Source organism: Cololabis saira, chromosome 5, assembly GCF_033807715.1.
Source record: "Cololabis saira isolate AMF1-May2022 chromosome 5, fColSai1.1, whole genome shotgun sequence".
Lineage (NCBI taxonomy): Eukaryota > Metazoa > Chordata > Actinopteri > Beloniformes > Belonidae > Cololabis > Cololabis saira.
In genome coordinates, this window is record NC_084591.1 from 27,819,170 (window position 1) to 27,840,201 (window position 21,032).

A 21,032-nucleotide genomic window follows, 5' to 3' on the forward strand; every position below is an offset into this window, starting at 1 on the left:
GCTTATCAGAGCAGCCACTCGCTCAAAAACAAGGACATTTTCTGAGAACAGCACAGCCAGTGCCTCTCAGTCCACACATAAACACAGCATCTGGGCTGTTGGTTCAAAAGTACCGTGAAGCGAGTAAAAACTCTTTATATATACACACACAGACACACACACACACACACACGAACAACTGTAGCACAAATAATAACACAAAGTTCAATTCTGTTCTAGTCAAAGAGTTGGAAGAATAATAAAGACCAAAGAGAAGGAAAATTCCTGCTTTTTGTGTTTGTTTGTGTTTATTAGAGAATCCTGAGAAAACAAGCAAAAAAATGTGGAAACAAAGAAAACAAAGTCCACCTCTCTCATGACTGGACGACATCTCCCCTCCATCTGATATCAGAGGAAACTCAGGTCTATTGTGCTCGTCTGATTACCACTCGGAGTGATGAAAGCATAGGAAACAGTCACACCCAGAGGTTTGCACAGAGGTGAGTAAAAGCATGTGATTAAGTGAGGCCAGAAGCTGACCAAACCAAAAACCAAGCTTGTGGAAGATTTCAGCAAGTCAGTGCTCTTTGTAGAAACTTCCACGCAAGCAAATCCACTTCTGTATGTATTTAAAAACTCTAATATGCCTTTAAAAGTAAATCTGTGCTCATCCAACAACTCTCCTGCCCTAAGAAGATCTTTGGAAGGGAGGCAGATTTTTTTTTTTTCTAACCCCCAACATTGTCCCTTGTGAATATCCACCCATAACAACACTGCAAACAAACAGCGGTAGCTCAAAAAACACGTCTGTACTCTGCGTTGCAGGGTTTGCTGTGAATAACCACCACAGATCCTAACCCAACAACATGCAGCTAAGATTTGTGATTTCCAGGTCATCACAAGTCTCTGGAGGTTAATCGGGAAGAGACAAACCACATGCTGAATATAGAAGTATGAAGACTAACATGGTGACTGAGTATCATGCTTCCAAGGGTCTGCTTTCATGGGGAAAGGAAATACAACAAATGTTATAGAAATTCCACAATAAATCCACACAATTTGCGTCTTGGGAACATTGTAGACTTGACTGCGAAACCAAAGCAAAACCTTTTACCAGAAACCAGTATGAAAGAAACACTGTTAGTCTGCTAAGAGGCCAAAAATGTACACTCACAATTAGTGTGCAACTCTAACTGTACATATAGCCTGGCTTTATTCCCATTTAAACAAAAATGTTAGAATTGTTCTGCCCAAACACCAACAAATTAGCCTCTGATTGACTGAGGAACATTCAAATCATGACTGGGAAGAGGAATTTAAACACCAACATCCATCCTAATTGGTGATGGTAGAGTTATTAGTGCAGTGTGAATATCTGAAAGAGCACAATAAACAAAGCAATAAATAACTTAATGCAGCTACAACTCATAACAAAGTGAAAGATTATTTTCAATGAAACTAGATTAAATGTTAATCTTTAATGCCTTCAAGTTCCCAAAGTAAGTATAGTTACACTAAATAATGCTAGCTCAGGATAGGCTACCGTCAGCACTCTGCAGCATCCCCTAAACATCGATAAAATATAGCCTCAAAAGGATGTGTGCCTCACACCTGCGTTTGTGAGAAATATGAAATATGAATATCCTGATGGCCATCTATAATTTTAAGGTGTGAAATATGATATTATTAATCGAGTTGCACTTTTAGAGAATGCTTCTTGGTTTTCAGTTTATCCTTGATAACACTGTCAAGTTAGATGACAACTGAAGTGAATTAAAAAAAGCCTTCCAGAGGCACTGCAGCACAGAAAACCACAGCACAGCAACGTCAACAAGTGTGTGAGAGAGCGTGGGGCAGGTTGTAGTTAAAGCAGAAAGGGAAAAAAGAAAATCTTCCGACTCAACACCATTTTCTCCATTCAATTAGGCTATGCCAGACCGGCCCTCCCTCCTCACACTTAACTGGGATAAACCTGATAAACAGGAAGTGAGGCGGCCAGGCCCTTCCCGTCTCCCTTCAAATGGGCCTCTTGTTCCCAGAGGTTAAATGGAGAGAACATGGCCTGCTCCGACAACTCCTATGACCACTTTCTATGCCATCTTTAGAGCCTGTACAAAGCCTGTTGTTTTTGGTAGAAAATCAGTCTAACCCTTTTCCTGCCATATGACCGACCAACAAACTGCACCAAACACAATGAAACCATTAACAACTTGCCAGTGGGGCCACCATGCAGCTGTTACAAGGTTTTCCATGCTTACAGGGCATCTGCTGCCACACACAGACAACTTTTTATGTGATATTTGTCTGCTACAGCTCGGGCATTTAATACATGCAGGAGTCACAGATTATCGTTATCGATCCATTCATCTATTGTCTTGGCTTTTTAAAATGTCAATATTAATCTTGGATGAAAATCTGAAATAAATCCTTGCAGCATTAGGAAACTTACAAAGAGGCTGTGTTTTTTTTCCCTCTTTTAATTATGCTTTGTGACTGTGTGCTGACTGGGAGGATCTAAATGTGGAGGTGAGGTTAGCACAAGGCCATCTTTTTCTCCCCTTGAGCCAGCAGAAAAAGGCTGCTGCTGAAAATACACACACAAATACACACAGTGTCCGTGTTATGTAACTGGTCTTGTGTGCAAGGTAAGCCCTCTGCAGAGATTTTTAAAGGGGAGGGGGTAGACAAACCTCTTGGATTCACAGTAAACTATCATCTTGACTTCATCGGCATCTTGTGTAGGGGTCATGGACATCTTTTCCACTATTAGCCAGTTGTCAGCTGAGCTGAGTCCTGTCAGTACTGCTATGGACCGGGGGTTGGAGGTTGATACAACATACCTTCCCTCAACTAAATAAAAACATTGCAATTCACCAATGTTTGTGAATCAGTGGAAGAAGAGAACTTCATTTACTAAAGATAATTTCTGAAAATGCCTCTATGAAATGCCGAAATGGGCATGTCTCTTATTTTCACATCTGAAAACGTAGAAGTTCCATTAAAAAAATATGTTTGCAAGGCAAGGGGGGTTGCAAATGAATAAATAAACAAATCATATTCTAGCCTGGATGGACAATTGACATACTGAGATTTACCCAAGCCTAATGTGAGCTGCTTATATCTAAAAATTATCAAATTTGATAGCCACATCAAATTTGTGGGGTCCTGATATCTGACAATACCAGCTCAGCATAGAATTAGAAGCCTCTCATTTTTATCTCCACCTATGATCCCTGCTGAAATTTGCCTTGAAATATGCTGTATTTGCCATAGCGTATCTCCGTAACTGATAAGGGACTAGAGATGTCTTTTTGACCTATTGAATTCAAATGATTACCTGCAGGCCTCAAATCTTTGGCAGTGCTGGAGTATCATCTGGGTTACAGAGTCAACAGAATTAAGCAGTGACTCAAAAGGTTAAGAGAATAAATCTTCAACCAATCAAACTTTTTTTTTCCTTTTCTAATAAAAAGGCTGATCGTGGAGGTTTTATGTCTGAGCATTCTTGTGTAGCCACAACGAGAAATTACCTCTTTCGTACAGTTGGAAGGAGACAGGAAATAATGTCATGTAACCCCTCCGAGCAAATCCTTTTATTAGACCATGATTTCACGAGATATCTATGCAATAAACACGCTTCCTTTTTTTCCTTAACCAATTGAGAGTTTCGTCTTGATCCAAATCAGGCTCATATGAGCAGCGAGCAGCCGCAGAAGGAAGGAGTCTGCTGGGCTGAGTGGAAAGAGCGCTGGTTTGTTGTTGGAGAATGGTGGTCTTGTTGAGCTGCAGGTCTGACCCCTGTGGAAGCAGCCAGGCCTGCCAAAGAGAGCCTAATGAGAGACACATGGCAACCAGCAGGGTCTGCTCCGCTAATACAACACAGAGCGATGATACACTTGGAACTATTGTTCCACACCACATATTATCAAATTTACCAACTGATCCGCTGAACACACACACATACGCACACACACATACACACACACTCATCATGTGCTGGAGCCTCGAGGTCTAAATGTGCCTGTTTTCCACCAACAAGCCAATGACTTTTCTTTTGGGTATATTACATCATTTAATTCAGACCAAACGGGAAGCTTCTTATGTTTCGTGCAACAGCTGTGTATGGAGAAGTGATGACCTTACTTACATATTTGACATTATTAGAAACTTAAAGGAGCTGTATGTAAGAGCAATAATAAAACGAATCATAAAATGACCCCGATATGTCAACAGACATTTAAAAATCATGTTCATTTCAAATACTTATGTCACTGACAACAGCACTCAAGCCAGAATATTCCAGTTTAAAAAGAGGAGTTGCAGCCCTCAACTGATGTTTATGTTGTCATTTTTTGTTTTGGCCTGAAGCTCCACCCTCCACCTATCTCCCAATCACCAAGTCAGTATTGTTTCTGAAGCTCCACCCTCCACCTATCTCCCAATCACCAAGTCAGTATTGTTTCGGCATCCGGGTTGCCAGCTCGGCTCTAATTATCGCAGCCATGGCAGCCTACGTTCCTGCTGCATTCTGCAGCCTACCTGGCAACCTCTGGTCGGGGGGAGGAGGGGGAGGGTACACGCCGCTCAACAATATTTTGAAAGTGACTGCAGTACCAGTTTTGGCCATTTCTTACAGACGGCTCCTTTAAGCCAAAACCGAGAGGACTCAACTCAACCTGCGCTAACTGTATCTGGTCTTTTGTGTTGGAGACCCTGGAAATTGAGTTTAAATGTGATTATATATATATATATATATATATATATATATATATATATATATATATATATATATATAGATACATAATTAGACTGTTTTGTTGCCTCTACCCTTTAATTAATGCAATGTTGACCAGAAAAGCAGCCAAAAAGATAGCAATCAGTATCTTCTAGTCTCTTGGATACGGACCTGTTATTGCATGCTGTGGAAAACGTGCAAACTCCATAGAGAAAGGTCCCAATAGAAGTTAAAACCATCACATCATTGTGCTGCCCTGCCATAACAGCTCATCCATCTGAAAAGTATCAGGTATGGACAACAGCACTGGCGCACAGGCCGTTGAAGATACAAGCACAAGGTGGTGGATGTAAGCAGTCATCTCAAGTCCTTGATAGCATCACAAGTCAATAAACCCTGCATTGGTGGATAGATTGTTGGAATAAGCCGAGCAACTCTCTCATTTGGAAGTTTCTAGAAAGTAAAGTATAAGTGTGTTATATATAAAAGTATGGGCTTGGTGGCACGGTAAAGATAAAGTGCTGCAGTGCCATCTGTCTCGAGCCTGAGTAGCTAAACTGAAGACACATAAATCTAACAAATAAGGTTTCTTCTTTTCGAGCAAGTAAAACCATATTATTAAATACATGATGATACTTGTGCGTAGATAGAAGTGCGTTTGCTAAACATACATGTCGATATTAAAACAATGACAATCATCAGCTAGCTTCATCTACAATCTGTGGTGCTGGTAGCAAAACATTGATTATCACAACCAACATTTCGCACCACATTCTCCATCTTCTCTGCACTTCTCAGGAGCCACTTCTTACTATTTCCAACTGTGGGAATTAATCTTTTGCAAAAAACACCATGGGAAGCCCATCTGTGAACAGCAACAGTGGCAAGAACCTGAACCAAATTCTCTACTCAATTTTTGGTGTCTACAGGTTGGGAAAGCAAAGATTCACAAGCCAACATCAAAGTGATTTGCAACAAATAAAATTTGGTTTAAATTATGTAAGCTACGGTTATTCTCACATAAACAACCCGACAGCCCAATAAAAAAATATGCTTCCAGTGAATATAGCCTCGAAATATTTTGAAAAATAAAGTTATGTTAGTAAAAATGTCCATTAATCCATTAATAAAATTTGCAGCTTCTTTAAAAAAGAAAACTTTATGCCAAACCAGTTCCATTTTAACTTACACCGTAGAAAGACTGTTCAACAGCTCTGTCCTTAACCAGAGGATCAACATTAGATATGACGGTGTTTGAAGAGTGCTGGCAGACATTTTTGCGTCAACACAATGCTACTGTTGAAAGCTGAAAACACCAGAGCACGGGAAGGGGGCAGGTTGGGACTGAGGTCATTGAGGACCCATTAAGAAGGGTGCGCCTCCAAAACTAAACTTCATTCAAAGCTATCCGATTGGCTAGATGACAAAGGAAATGCTAAAAATAGACCCAACAGCAAATGTGACTCAATGAACCAGTAAGACATCAGTGAGTTGTCCTTGTCCCAACTTTGCATTGATCTTGACATGTAGAGAGCAACATCAGTATTGCTGCGATGAGTCCTGCCTTCATAAAGCATACAGTGTTTAACACATATGTGCTCTAAAAATGTACATGACACACAGAAATTGCACTCTGATGTTCATACTAAAAGTGTCAGTGAAGTTTGAATCACTGCTCGACATAATACAAACCAGCTGTGCTGTGTGCGTCTTTTGCTAAAGCTACAATTTTACCCTCACCATCAAAATGCTCCGTTCGTGCTCAAAAAGTTAAATTTAGACTTTTTCAAATTAGTTAACGCATGATCAGGCGAGCTAATCCCACAACCACAAAAGAGGGAAATCAGATCCGTTCTGTTCCAACTGAAAGCAAGTAATAACCTAAATCATTTCTTCTCTACACTTACATGGGTGTCAGTGATGCAAAATTTGAAACTAGCAGAAGAGCCTTGCAATCCAGAACAGCTGAACAAAGTCTATCCGAACGGAAAGTAAATGCTGAAAAAAGGAGCAAAGTCTGTTAAGTTCAATGCACTGGAAATCAACAAAAACAGGGGAGAAGGGAAAACACATTCCCAAATCCTTATATGGGAACATTGTGTCCCAAACAAACAGCACTGCATCTGCTAAAAGGGGCACACCGCAGGGTGATAGGAAAAGTTGGGCAAGCTTGACCAACAAGATGCCTATTGGCTGCATTCTCTCTTTTTCAAGTAAATCTTAACAGACCCTCCAAACAAACCGTGTAACCGGTAAAGCCTAACACTCCTCCCTGGACAGCTATAGGAGGACTGGCTGTGAGCCACTGCTGTCCCTCTGTCCGCAACTCCCTCCCTCCCTCCTTTCCTTTTCCTCCCCTCCCAGAGTCCAAGATACCTCACGTGTCTGACTACAGCAGAATCTCAACTGCTACAGCAGCACTGTCCTTAAATGTCTCCTGCAAACCGCAGCACAATAACAGAGGGAGTGAATGAGCAGAGGAAAGGGGAGGAGGAGCAGAAACGGAGAAGTGAAGAAAATCTGAAGGCGAAAAATCTGAACGCTGTAAAACCGAGTGCAGTGCAATGACAACGGGAGAGAGGAAGGTAGAGAGAGGAGACGAGGGAGAGCTACCTATAGAAGAAGCAGTCGCAGCACACAAGAACCCCCATCCAGCAGGTGATGAAGCAAAGCTGAGGCGACGATGCTTCGACCCTGAGCACCCTTTTCCTCTCTTTTGCCTCCCCGTCTCTGCTCCTTTTTTGCAAACTTGGCTACAGGTGCACAAGGATAACGGTTCCCTGCTCCGGCACAGCACTCGGAGTAATCATGTGGCTCTTTCAACAGCTTTCGACGTTAACACAGGTCACGTAGGCATCTGGGTTGACGCACGAAGGCAGAAAAAAAAAAAAAAAAAAAAAAAAAACTTCTGAAAACACCATTCACAAAAACAGAAACTTCTGAGAGCGTTTCTCTTTCTCCTTCCCAACCAACTACTGCAACTGCCTGCCTCACTTTCACACTCTTGTTATTTCTTTCTCCCCCTCCCTCTCTCTCCCTCTCTCTCGCGCTCTCCCTCTCTCTCTTTCACTTGCTGGCTTCCACTTGAAAGGCGGGAAGATTAGCTTGGCAAACAGAGTCCCATAAACAAACTGCTGACTGCCAGGCAGTACAGGGTGGACTGCAGGGGAGACAGAACGAAGGCAGCAATCTCAACCATCTGTATACATCCTAAACAACGGCTGAGTATTTTATCTCCGCCCATCGCTCACATAGACCAAACACAAGTCCAAATCTAATTCTGAGTCAAATCCGGTCGAATCTCTCTAGACGCATAATCAGTGCAGCAAATTAACACTTCGCAGTATGCAATTTAGTTTTGCGCATCACTGGTTGATTGTCAATTATATTTCAACGTTGTGAGGGACTAAACATGCATGCAGAACAGGACATGCTGTATGCTTGTTTATCCATGTATACAATAACCATGACTTTTCATTCACAGAACTGATGCAGGGATGCAGCATGGGAGGGGCTAGTGTGGAGACAGGCCCCCGGAAACCACCCAATCACGAGAGAGTACGAAGGTGAAGGACACAACGTAAATTATGAGCTCTACAACAACTCTCCATCCTCCTTTATTCATTTAGTGAAGTCAGTCGCTTTAACATTCTGCTAGTAACCTGCCTCTTACTTACTGATCACAAAAACAAAGAACCTTTGCGGGACTGTGGTGTACAGATCAGAGTGCGCCACTGTGATAGAAGGCTGCAGACGCTGCTGAACTTGATAGACACAAACGCAAGATTAACTGACCATGACGAAGGCAAACGATGCTGCTGAAGCTCAATGTCAAATGCAGCGACTCCATTCTGCTGTCAGTAACAACAAATGACCACTGCTTGCCAAAAAAAAAAAAAAAAGGACAGAGAAACAGAGGCAGAAGTCACCTTCAGACAATGGCAGTTATGCAAGAACTGCAGGGGGATGATTGTGCTCTTTTTGTCTTTTTATTTTTTGTGAACCAGATGAGCCAGATGAACCAACAGTACCGCACTAAACTTCTGATGGCTCTACAGGACAGAACCGAGCTCTGCTATTTCTCTCCGTTCTTGCTTCTTGTTGAGATAAAAGATGACAAAGAACTGCAGCAGCCCAGAGGAGCGCCTCTTCATCTAATGATGTCATTCCTCCTCCTCCTCCTCCTCTTACACCACCTCTTCTTCCTCCTGCTCTCTGGAGGCCCGTCGCCAGGCGCTTCAGCTAACAAGCCTTCTCTTTCACTGTTTAATAACCTTGTCTCCCTCTCATGCACATATACAGATGTGGACACACACCGTTACTACTACTAGAGGACACACAATGATCACAGACGAGGATGGGATAGAGAAACACACTATTACTCTCCACATTTTCATGCTTGAAAACAGAGAGGGGAGGAGGGGGCACATCGTAACAATGTGATTCACACACATTCAGCTGTGTGCAAAAGTGAGCATTTCAGCTTGGCACTCGTTAGCCCCTTTTGTGTTTCAGCACCTGAGAATCAGGATGTGGGTGTTGAGTGTGTGTCAAGAACAACGGAAAGAAATGTGCCCAGTAACAAGGCAAAGGGGAAAAGGGGGTCTGAAGGAAAAGTGTTAGAAACAAGAGAGCCATTAAATCAACTGTCACTTTGAACAATATGACAAAGTTCTTGTGGGGCTCAGTTGGTGCATTTTTCTGTACTTCATGAAACCTTTTGGCCTTATCACAAAATCCAGATGAACACGAGCAGCAAAACATCCGGAGAAAGAGTTTTTACATGGGGTGAATTGAAGAAAAGCACATAAACAGTGAAAGTGTTTCACTGTTTATGTGAAACACTTGTGACCTGGACAGATAACGCAAAGAGGGTAGAAACAGAAACTGAACCACTGAGATGGGGAAAAGGCTGCACTCGTGAAAGGGTTTTAATAAACACAGAGACGCGAACGAAGGCCACGGCAATCATTTTAGCAGAAAGCGGGTTAGGGAGAAAGAGACAAAGGATTAAGAACACATTATTCCCTCTGCTACAAAAGCACAAAAACAAAGCTGCTACAGTTCTGGTTAGATGTTTACAGACACACACTCATCATGGGCATCCACTTAGATTATTAAATCAGTGCCATCAGAGTTTCAAAATACCTTTTAACTTGCAAAGGCCGCTTAATTCTCTGTAAGTGATCGAGATTCACTGCATCTGGAAGCTTCTTTTTGCCATTTTGACAGCAACTTGGGTTGAACAACACTCGGTACAACAAGCAAGTCCATGGAGCTCAGTGTAAATCTGACAAAGAGCATCAGGTGGTTGCTTAAAAGTCAGAAACTTTAACCTTTTACAACTGTAGATTGAAACATCACAATTTAAAAAAAGTACGAACAAGGTACACGGTCTGAACTAATACCGGTACTGAAACTTTCACCAGAGTGGGAGCCACAAAAGCCCTTTATATCATGGAAGAGAAGAAGGAAAAAAGCCATTAATATCTGCCAACACAGGGCTTTTCAGTGCAGTGGAAAAGTGTTTAATCTGCATTTAGTCTTCTGCAGTGGCCACGGGTATTCATCAGCTCCAACTTCAATCAGCAGTAATGAAAATAAAACAACTGGGTCCACTTGCCAATTTTCAGTGTCAGTGCTGAACTAAGGGCTGCATGAACAGGTATAACTCATCTTTTCTTTAGGGAAGTGCATTTATTAACCATAACATCCCACATGGAACCTCTGAAACCGTCAACAACTCAGAGATAATAAGACACATTACTGATGAATCGTGCTCTTCTGCCAACAAGGGAATATCACCAGCTGCCAGCTCATTATTTAGCATTGTAAAGGCTGACTGCAGTCCAATTTAATAACAAAACCAACATAAATGCTATGAAAAAGTGATGATTATAAATAACTGCAGTCCAATCACTTCTGCAGGTTGTAGTGTAATGCCATCCATTCATGTTGCAACTAACAGGTTTATGCCTATGAGGTGGTGATCATTTTCCATATGTTTTAGCCCTAAAAACAAAAAACAAATGTACCTACCTAAATAAAGTTTATATATGCCACATATATGTAAACAGTGTAAGCACACATCTTCCATAAAATGGAAGCTGGTGCAACAACAATGCCGTCATCTGCACCTGAGTAAGTATTATAATCAATCGAGTCATGGAGAAAAACAAAAATGAAGGACTAAATGAAAAAAAGTGGTTCTAAAAAAACATTTAAAAAGTTTGCAGCAGACCAAGTGGATGAATGGAAAACTTTGATTAAAGTTTTAAGGTCAGCGGAGACAAAGATTGAGTTGTTAGGCCACAATGAGCAAGAGCAAAATGAAATGGTATTGTTGGAAAGAACACTACCAACCGTGGATCACGATGGCAGTGGTTTTCTGCTCCAAGGATGTGTTGCTGCAAGTGATTAAGACTCAAACTGAATGAAAACAGGAAATACAACATCTGGATTAATCAGCACATCCTTGGACTAGGATGCAGGTTGGTGTTCCAAGAAGAAAATAACCCGAAACACTCATAAGTGGGAGTGGATAAGGATACAACATCCAGTTCTGACATCAACCCCAACACTACACAGGCCAAGCTTATGCCTGGAAATGAACAGTTCATCCATCACAGCCGCCTCTGGTCACGATGCAGCTTTAGAATAAGATCAGCTAAATTCATTTTACCTCACTGCTCTAGCATAAGCCTACCAATAATGTAATAATTCATCTAACCAGAGAATAAACAAACATCTATTGAAAGTCAACAGAGATGTGCAGATTAACAAAAGGGGCGGAGGGTGGGGGCGTTAGGCTTTTTAAACAAAATCTTTAGTTAAAAAATAATAATAATTCAGTTTAGTGAAACTGTGATTCATGTGCACAGAGATCTTGTTAACTTTTGATCAGGAATGCAGATGATGGTTGTTCCAAGGAAGGACGGAAAAGAGAGCGGAAAAAGGAAAGGAGAAGGATAGACTCACTTTGCTCTTTGTTCTAAAGGATGAATGGAAAACTGAAAAAAGCCCAAACCCTTAAAGTGAGACAGACATGCCTTTCTGGATCCAGCAGCGACACATACTGAATTACAACACAGTAACACCCTGGTGAGGAGCAAACCATGAAAGGAAGTGGAATTAAACCACACTTCTCTGAGTGTATTTGAACCAGTCAAAAAAAAAAAAAAAAAAAGGATGAAAATGCATTTTTTAATTAACTTTACATCAGAATCCGTGACAACAGCGTGCCAACTTGCAACAGTCTCTTTGCAGGAATGTGTGGACAATACTGCACGTCTGCTTTAGCAATCAATGGGCAAGGCAGCGTGATTCTGGTTTCAGCAGAGTGGGATTAACAGGGAGAAAGTAAACTGATTCATGAGCTCTGTTCCTGCAAACACACACATGTTACCGCGGCGAGCATGACATCACTCCTACCGATTTAACGTATAGGACCCATTCCGCTTGAACCTCATCCTGGACGACAGGAAGCGGATGAAGAAATCCAGAATTGACGGCGTCTCAGGTTGTCGTGGCTATTCGGGAGGAACGCGCGGCGCCGAGTCTTTCTGCCGGACAAACGCGGAACAATACGGATCCCTGATCCCTCCCTCGCTGCTGCTGCTGCTGCTGCTGGGGCTGGTGCTGGTTGTTGCTCCCCAGACCTCCACACTCTCCTCCTCCTCCCTTATCCCCCACCCCGGGGTAGTTTCCGTGGGGCAGGGTTGCTAAACGGAGAAAGAAAGAGTGCTCCTGCTGCGGACACGTGGGTCTGCGGGCTGGACGGGAGTCTGGCCGGCGGCTCGACGCCCATGACGTCAGAGGCTGCGCTTTTAGCCTGGTTTATGGTTCCGCGTTGGACCGACGCAGAACTACGGCGTAGGTTACGCGGCGACGCGCACCCTACGCCGTAGGCTCTGCGTTGGTGTAACGCGGAACCATAAATAAGGCTTTTACTCACGACAGACCCTCGAAGATAAAATAGGGTGACTTTGTACTCAATAACCTGTTGATCCATGCCACGTTTTTTATTCGTACATGCAAATGGGGAAACAGAAAAAAACTAACTTTTCAGCTTTTAAAAGATTCCTGATAAACAACCATCTCAGTACTTAGAGTCTAAGTACTAAGATGGTTGTTTATCACTCCTCACTGAAATGTATTGCATGAAGCACTCAGGAATATTCTGTTTTGTTAAGCAGCTGGCTAAAATGTATACAAAACAATTATTATTGCACATTGATTTTCTGTTGTTGGCTTCATTTTTGAGAAACAGTATTATAAGCCTACCTAGAAATGCACCAGTAATGCTACCTTTAGTTTTAGTTTGTTAAGCAGCTGGTTAAAATGTTATACATAGCAATTATTATTGCACTTGGATTTACTGTTGTTGGCTTCACTTTTGAGAAACCGTATTATAAGCCTGCCTACCTATACTGAAATACAACAGGAATGCTACTTTTTTTTGTTGAGCAGTGGGCTACACAGCATGACGTTACATTTATGATTATTTTTTTCATTGAAGCCTTATTAATTGTCTAATTCTGGCATTTTTGTATGTTACATCAATACTCAGTCTACAGTTGTGTTAAAAGTGCATGAAGCCGACAGAAGCATTACTAAATGCATTTGAAATTAAATAAAAACAAGTTACTTTGAATAATAACTGTTAATATCCCTTATTTATCACATCTGTGACTATTTTGGGCTATTTGAGTGATGTCAAGAGCGCCGATACAAACCATGTGGCCCTCCAGAGCAGTTGGGTAAATTTAGTGGCCCTCACCAACTGCAAAGCTGCCCATCCCTGACTTAGACTGATTAAGAACAAACATGGTAAACAACTCCTTAACGCCTATAGCCTATAGATATTAAGATATTTGAAAATGACTAATTCCCTTGCTTCTCACCGGTTTTCTCATATTTTATTATTATAAATTGTATTTATTTATATTGTGTTTTTTATTATTTTTTTTACTTTTGACCCACCATTTGTTTATGTCCTTGCTTTACAACTTATCTGTTACATTTACTGTTGCACTCTTACAGTGATGCAGAATGTGTTGTGTGCCTTATAAATCTACATGCTGTTTTGTAGGTTTTATATGCCTCAAGGATTTGTACAATATTCAAGTGTTCAATGAAAAAAAAAAAAATATCGACCGATGTCTTAAAAATAAATAAAACATCTACAAATCAGCCAGAGTTATTCTGCAAAAAGAAAAAAAAAAACTATTGGAAAAACAGTTATTCTTTTATGGAAAGTGCTGATCAATAAAAACAGTTTCCTTCTCTCCATTCTCGTCCCGAGGAGGGTCTCACGTTTCAACAGCGTTTCCTATCTCAGGCGCTATATATACGCAGCTATATCCCTCCACAGGCTGAATAAAAACCAGACGCCTTCACCTCAAGACAGGTCTTATCAACGCCTGTGAGGTGAGACAGATTTGAGGCTAAGAATAGAGCCAAGGATTCATTAATGCCATTTAAATCCGAAGAAGCTCTCCATCTTCCGTGTCTTTGTAATGCAAACTCACACAAAGTTCACATACCATCATGCAAGAATCATTCAAAAGTTACACTGGTTTAATATTGTGGCTTTCACGGAAAAGGCACGGATCAAGTGAGTAACTGGGTAATGATTTTTCCAAGGATGTGGTTTAATATGATACAATTGGAAGTATACCTACCTACATAGAAGCACCCACGTATGAAAGGGAAAGGACTTTTGACCAGGTGTTGTGAGCACAAAAAAAGAAAACAATTAACTTTAAATCAATTAATATTTCCTCTAACACCAGAAGTGACAATAAAATGAGCTTCAGGAATGTGGACAATTGACGGAATACCTTCTAACTCTGAGCAGACACGGAGGTGACACTGGAATGACTTTACAACACTAACATGATCTTTATCACCACACCCAGTCGCCTCCCTCCACCTGCCGCTTGTTTATCACACACGTCTTCTGGGAAGAAAGCTGCTCCTGCTCAATGATGCTTACATCATGTGATGCATGTGTGTACACCAGCTACAGCTAAAGGTGAGGGGAAGCGCTTGTGTGCATTAGATGGGATAGATACAATTGGAATAACTATTTTATGGATGGACAGAGAGAGGAGAAGAATAGAGGTTTAAATAGCAGGGGGTATGCGACAGTAATGAAGCACCCAAGAATACGTTATCTCAGAGAAATTAGGAGGTACAAAATGATGAATCCAGGGAAGCGATTAAGTCTCAAAGCATTGTGGGTTATGTTGAGTTACATCATGGGAATGCGGTACAGATTTTTTTTCTTTAATATTCAGAGTTGGCTTCATGGCTCCAAGCTCATTTATTTCAATGAAAGCAGCCTGGCACCAAAACTGCTGATCGGCCGCACTGCTGCTGCTGCTGCTGTTCGTCAGTCACTGCAGGGTAAGAGAAATGCTTTGACAAGGCCTGAAATTCATTTTTGAACATTAAGAGGAGCCCCCTGAAACCTGCTCCACATAAAAGGAAGATTATACAAATTTGCAGGGGTGTTATGACCAGTACTATTCCTATGCTGTCCCTCTCTGACTGCATTTTGCTCGCTCTCTTCAGTGGTTGCCAGTTTGAGCTGCATTGGTGTGTTAGTAGTCGGGTTTCCATTACACTTTTTCACAAAAGAAAATTGAAACTCTGAATTTGCAACAGTAGTAGGTCTGCAGGGGCGTTTTCATTATACTTTTGCAATAAACTGGATTATTGAAATCGCCTGAAAAACCACAGTGAAAGCATAAAAATGCCTTTTGCAATATTTGGGAGGTTTTTTATTCAAAATTAGGAGAGTTTCCATTAGAGGTTTTCTTTTTCGATATTTGGATTTTGTGCAAATCTAGGGGTAATGGAAAGAGCACTTAGTGTTTTTATTAGTGGCTACATTCTCTGTCATTTCCATGGAATGACAAATTAAAAGCAATACAATTCATTCTCTGTTAACCCAACCTGTATGTTATTATGCTTTATTTACCATTTTTTTGTGGTTCTATGGTTCATTGTTCTATGAAGTTTTATTCATCTGCTGAAAAATGAAATTATTGGCGATTTAAACTTTGACAAAAACAACAAGACCACCCAAGTTTTACTGCATGTTGAAACGATCCACCCTCTCAATTCCCTTGCTGGATTTCACCCACATTAATCCAGTTGTACAAATGTCCTTATGATGTTACATTTTGGACCTCTTCACTAACCCAAGTACATCTCTTCCAACCATACCAGACACCAGGAATCACACTGTGCTTCAGCGCAGAACAGAGCACTCTCATGAGCCAAATGGACCAGATTTTAGGGGTCCATCTTGGCTACTGTACGGCCTGCTTAGTGAGACTGCCACGAGCCAGTACTGCAAATACAAGATTTAGGGGTTCCGGTAAAATTATACCCAAATAATCAGGATCCAAAGCTGAGATTTAAGGAAGGATGACGACAATGAACACCTAAATCAAGCTATTGGTGATAAATCAAGCTAAGGATTTAACTGCAGTTCCTGAGTATACAGGCGCAGGAAGAGAATCAAATTGAGTGAGGTGCATTCGACTCCACGACGCTAGGTGGCACTACGCGCCCTTTTGCATTGGCATTCTTCCAGTTAGTCAGAACAATTAGTAAACAAATGCAGCAGATTTGAAGCAGACGTAGAAGGAGGACAATAACACACGAAGATATGGACGCCAACAATGCAGCACCTCTGTACATTTCTTGTTGTGATGCCTTGACTGTTGTTATTCTTGTTTCTGCGGTCTTGTCACTTCCAGAAAGGGGAGTCCCAGGCCAGTCAATAGCTCGGCCAATTGTGGTTTGCGTATGCAGGAATAGCTCGATTTAGAACCGCAGTATCTGGCTCTAATAGTTCGATTTCCAGAACTCCAGTTCGGTTCGACTACAGTCCGACTAAGACGTATACATGGCAATCAGACTAAGGCAAAAATGTTGCTCTCTCTTAGTGCATGTAAACATATTGAGTGATTATTTTCTGGACAGGGAAAAGAAGATGGCATAGGCAAGTACAAGCAGAAATTTATATTATATACAATGAACACATATCCCTTCCTTATTTGGTCATTGGACTGGGAAAGCTGAAGTTCAGACTTCCATCCAGCTGACTGGTTAAATAGCAGCTATAGTCGTGGAGCCACAGATGTCAGCAGAAGGTAAATAGGCTATAGACTGCAGGAGCTACTATTAGCGCAATTAGTTTTATTGTTGCAGTTAAACCCTACCCCCCTCACAATCCTATTCACCGTCAATCAATTCTTCTTCCCCCCAATTATTCATCACCTGCATGCCAATTGCCCTTAAATTTATTGCTTCTTCTGGATCCTTTCATCAAGCTAAGTTAAGTCTTTTTGCTATTGTATTATTTCTTTTTCAATACCCTTTTCACTTGTGCATTTAGCCCATTTCTTCCTACATTCCTAATTCCCTTCTGTGTTGTGCAAGACAGATGTTTGTGTCCATGGATACAAATTATATTTAAGATGTCAGTCAGTACAAGATGCCTTTAGTTTTGTTTGTCCAAAGTAGAAGCAGCCAGGGTGTTGATGTGGAGTACAAAATCAAAACACCCATAAACCATGTGTTCATTTATTTCCCTCAATCCAAATGACAGAGAAGCTTCCAGAAAATAGTCATCATTGCTGCAGTGTGGCTGTGGATCAGCCCTGGCCCCTTGACTCCCACTCAGGCTTTCCAGGAATACATCGCAAGTTAAATGCTGGACCGCAGTGCACAAACACACACACACTAGGCCTCCAGTAACTTGTCTGCATGTATGAGAGTAGAGAGATCAGTGTTGGAGAGCTCAAACCACTGCATGTGCCAAGTTCAACAGCACAGACAGAGGCGATACTGACACACACACACAGAAACACACACACAGAAACACACACACACACACACTGCTGTAATGCCAAAATAGGATGAATCCTACGAAATCACTAACATGTGTATATTATGAAGGTTAATATGCGCTAGGTTTTTTGCTGCCAATAACTGAGCACACACTGTTTTTTTCTCGCTTACACAAGAATGTACACTCTAAATATGTTTCAGCACACACAGAGCACAGCTAGAAGTGCATGTGAACGGGGGCCTAGCCAAGGCCGTATAAAAAGACCTATATATACAGCCAGGCAGGGAGACGCCAAGAGGTAGTCAGTCGGTCTGCGTCCATCTGTCACATATAGCCTGGCATCTACAGTAGACAGAGGACACCACTATAATGATGCTTTTACAGTCAGTTCTTCAGAGGAGGATTCTCCTACCTACCCCGCTACCTAGCACCACGGTTTTTGCAATGAAGCAATCCGATACTTGTCTGTCACTGTGCAGGGGCTCAGTTAGGAAGAGCTGTAGAATGAGGAGCAATATGACGATGATGCTGACATATTCTCCACACTAAAGCGCTTTCTTTTGTATTATCTCTACAGGCCTTTCAATTCAAATTCCACAAGATTCCCAAGCCGTTTTACAACATGAAGTCTGGACCCAGATTAGGAAAGTCTCACTTCTAACTCTTCTATAGTAACAATATGGCAGTGTGACGCAATTCCACTCCTGGTATTTTAACAGAACGCTTTATTTGAGGACAGGCTCACTGAAGTGGATTGCTCATTGCCAAGGATGGTGAGACTATAACGCCATCTACAGTTATCCAGAAATAATGCACCGCTGAAGAGGAGGACGACAAACATCTCTACTTTCCCACTGTTTCTGCACTGTGTTGGAAGTAAGAGGTAATGATGAAAGAAAGGCCTGACAGAAAACCTGCAGGCAGAAGTGTAGGTCATGGCTCAGTGGCATCTGCTTTGGCTGGTATGTGAAATACAGTGTGAACATGAATGGTGGCAAAGAGAAGGGGATGTTTCTGGTTACAACTAATTCCCATGAATGCTTTAGTTGTTTCACAATAATAAATCTTAAGGAAGAATTTTGCATTAAGAGGAAAGCTTATAATCAAATGATGGAATGACAAAATGTTCCCAACTCCAGTTGAAAATAGATTTGAATAAATCAGAGGGGAAAATAAATCATGCAAAGATAAATAGGTCTACTGATCTGTTTTCCTGTTGCTGGTCACAGACTGGTGCTGCTGGTTTTGTAATGCAGCGGCTGCATATGGTCATGTGACGCAAAAGCCCAGTGCATGCTGGGAAGCGCTGCAAGCCATGATTATACAACAAGAAGATCTGATTTCAGGGCAAATGGATCTCGGTCCTGTTCTTGTTCTATCTATACTCTGCATTTTCTTCAGCCTCCATAGCATTTAAACCTCTCAACATGTTTTGCTTTTATTCTGCTTCCTTTGTCCCGTTGGTTGTCATATGAAGAAAAACATACTCAGGCCTTATATCAAAAACAGTGACTGAAATATTTAAAATCAACCGAACTTTTAACAGCTACAAGATTTTTTTATTTATTTATTTTTAATTACCCAGCAGCACTTTCACTACTCTGGGTACTACTAGTAACTGGAGGAGATGTGCTGCTCTCTAGTGGCACATAAAGGCCCATGCACTCCATCAGCAACAATGAATGGTTCTTGAAGTCAAGGTAGTAGCGTAGGTGGTGTCAGGAGAGTTTGTAAGCTGCCACTTTTGTTACTCGGAAGATAAAGGAGGTAAGAGGGAAAAAAAGTGAAAAACAAAGCCTGGTGAGCTGGTTGAACCTGATCTGCTACAGAGGGCCTAGATTATGAAAAGGCACAGTGATGCACACTGACACACTCAAGCAGCGACATGTTCAGAAACTAGAGACTGAAACAAGCAGACGTCCTAAATATCAAGCCTTCCACATTTACTGTTAGGAAAGGAAATTACTTTAAAATGTATTGTATTTCTTTAAATTACTATCCAAAGACTAGTTAAACCCTATACATGCATCTTCTACATAATTACTATATCAGAGGTCTGGCTGTTTTGGTCAATGTTAAAAATGCAACCATTAAAATTGTTAGTAAATCACTGCAGAACATCTGAGGTTGAATATATCAATACCAAACAAATATATTCAAATACTCAGGCTCAAGGCTGCATGGAAATGTCACAGAAAATGTTTGCCAAGCAAATAAAGCATCTCTAGCTTTGCCTTGGGCAGCTTTGAGCGAGGATGCCGGGAAAGGCCTTGCCCAGGTAGCAATCCACATGGTGGAAAGAACCTCCCTATTTCCATGGATAAACAAACTCAGGCAGCTGCTTAAGACTAAATGCACAGCTGCCAGTGGTTATGTAAAAGCAGGAAAGTGCAACAGAGTGTATGCAGAAATATGCAAAAAGGTTGGCCGCGTCTAATCAAAACTGTAATGGCTGTGAGTAACCAAGAGGGTGAAAGATTATCTTATTTCTCATATATACACATTAGTACATTTCTGTAATCATTTAACATAATAGTTTTAGTATTTGCATCTTTATGGTTAAAAAATAAAACTTCAGCAGCACTTAATAACCTCTTCAGTATTACAACCAGGTAATAGTATCGTTGTAAATATGCTGTTTTCATGGGATTGATCCCTCCCTCCTCAAAATACACCTGGGTGTATTCCACCAAAACAGTTTAATTTCAGGTTTATCGGCTCACAGAAGTAAAGCAGTGAAGACACATTATAAGGTTTTATGATGACAAATCTTGCATAAATGTCACATTAATAAAAGTAGCTGCAGGGTAGACCAGTAAAGGACTTTTTCAGTCAAATAAACTAGAATAAATAGGGTTCTCATTGTATTACAAGTTAAGAAGAAGGACTACAGGAAAATCACTAAGGTTTCTGGGAGAACTTGGCAGTGGAAAATGGTCCTGTTACACAACTCAAAATTCCTCTTAATTATCATCACTGTTAACAGGATTTAGCATTATTTTGTAAATTTCCTTGCTTCTCTTTTGTGTTCAGATTGCAGATATACAGACGGAAAGAAAAGTCACCCTCTGTACAGACAATGTCACAGAAAAGTTGACTGAGCGAGATGGAGGAGACTGAGAGACTGAAACAGACACCTGTGGTTAAAGACGTGCTCAGGTTACAGCTTTCAGCGTTCAGATTGACAGACGCCCATCCGGAGTGCGAAGAAGGCTGCACTTTTCCTGCATTTGTGTATGTCAGCGTTGCTTTCCCTTCAGCACAATTAGTAACAATGGTTCCTGCAAGCTTCTGCTTCAGACTCCCTGTCCCGGCAGAGAGGCAGAACAATGAGCAGGAAAACAGCACATCAGTACATGAGGGGGCCGTGGACGAGATAAAGCAGAATCACAAACACACGCGTAGTCAGAGCCGTGAGGCCATATGCAAACACAAGCACAGATACAG

At 41.3% G+C, this 21,032-nt stretch overlaps 1 protein-coding gene across 3 annotated transcripts in view; it reads right to left on the reverse strand.

The window, feature by feature from the left end:
- The window catches only part of mob2a (MOB kinase activator 2a), a 67,997-nt gene that overhangs the window by 27,940 nt on the left and 19,025 nt on the right, over positions 1 to 21,032 (reverse strand). Inside the window, exon 1 of one of the 3 annotated variants that reach the window (XM_061721442.1) lies at positions 12,146 to 12,300. The exons of 1 other annotated variant lie outside the window; for it this stretch is intronic. In XM_061721442.1, coding sequence (XP_061577426.1) covers positions 12,146 to 12,183 — 38 coding nt within the window. In that variant the 5' untranslated portion in view covers positions 12,184 to 12,300. Of the gene's footprint in view, positions 1 to 7,327; positions 7,565 to 12,145; positions 12,301 to 21,032 lie in introns of those variants that run through there. One more of the 3 variants, XM_061721443.1, reaches the window with a different exon arrangement.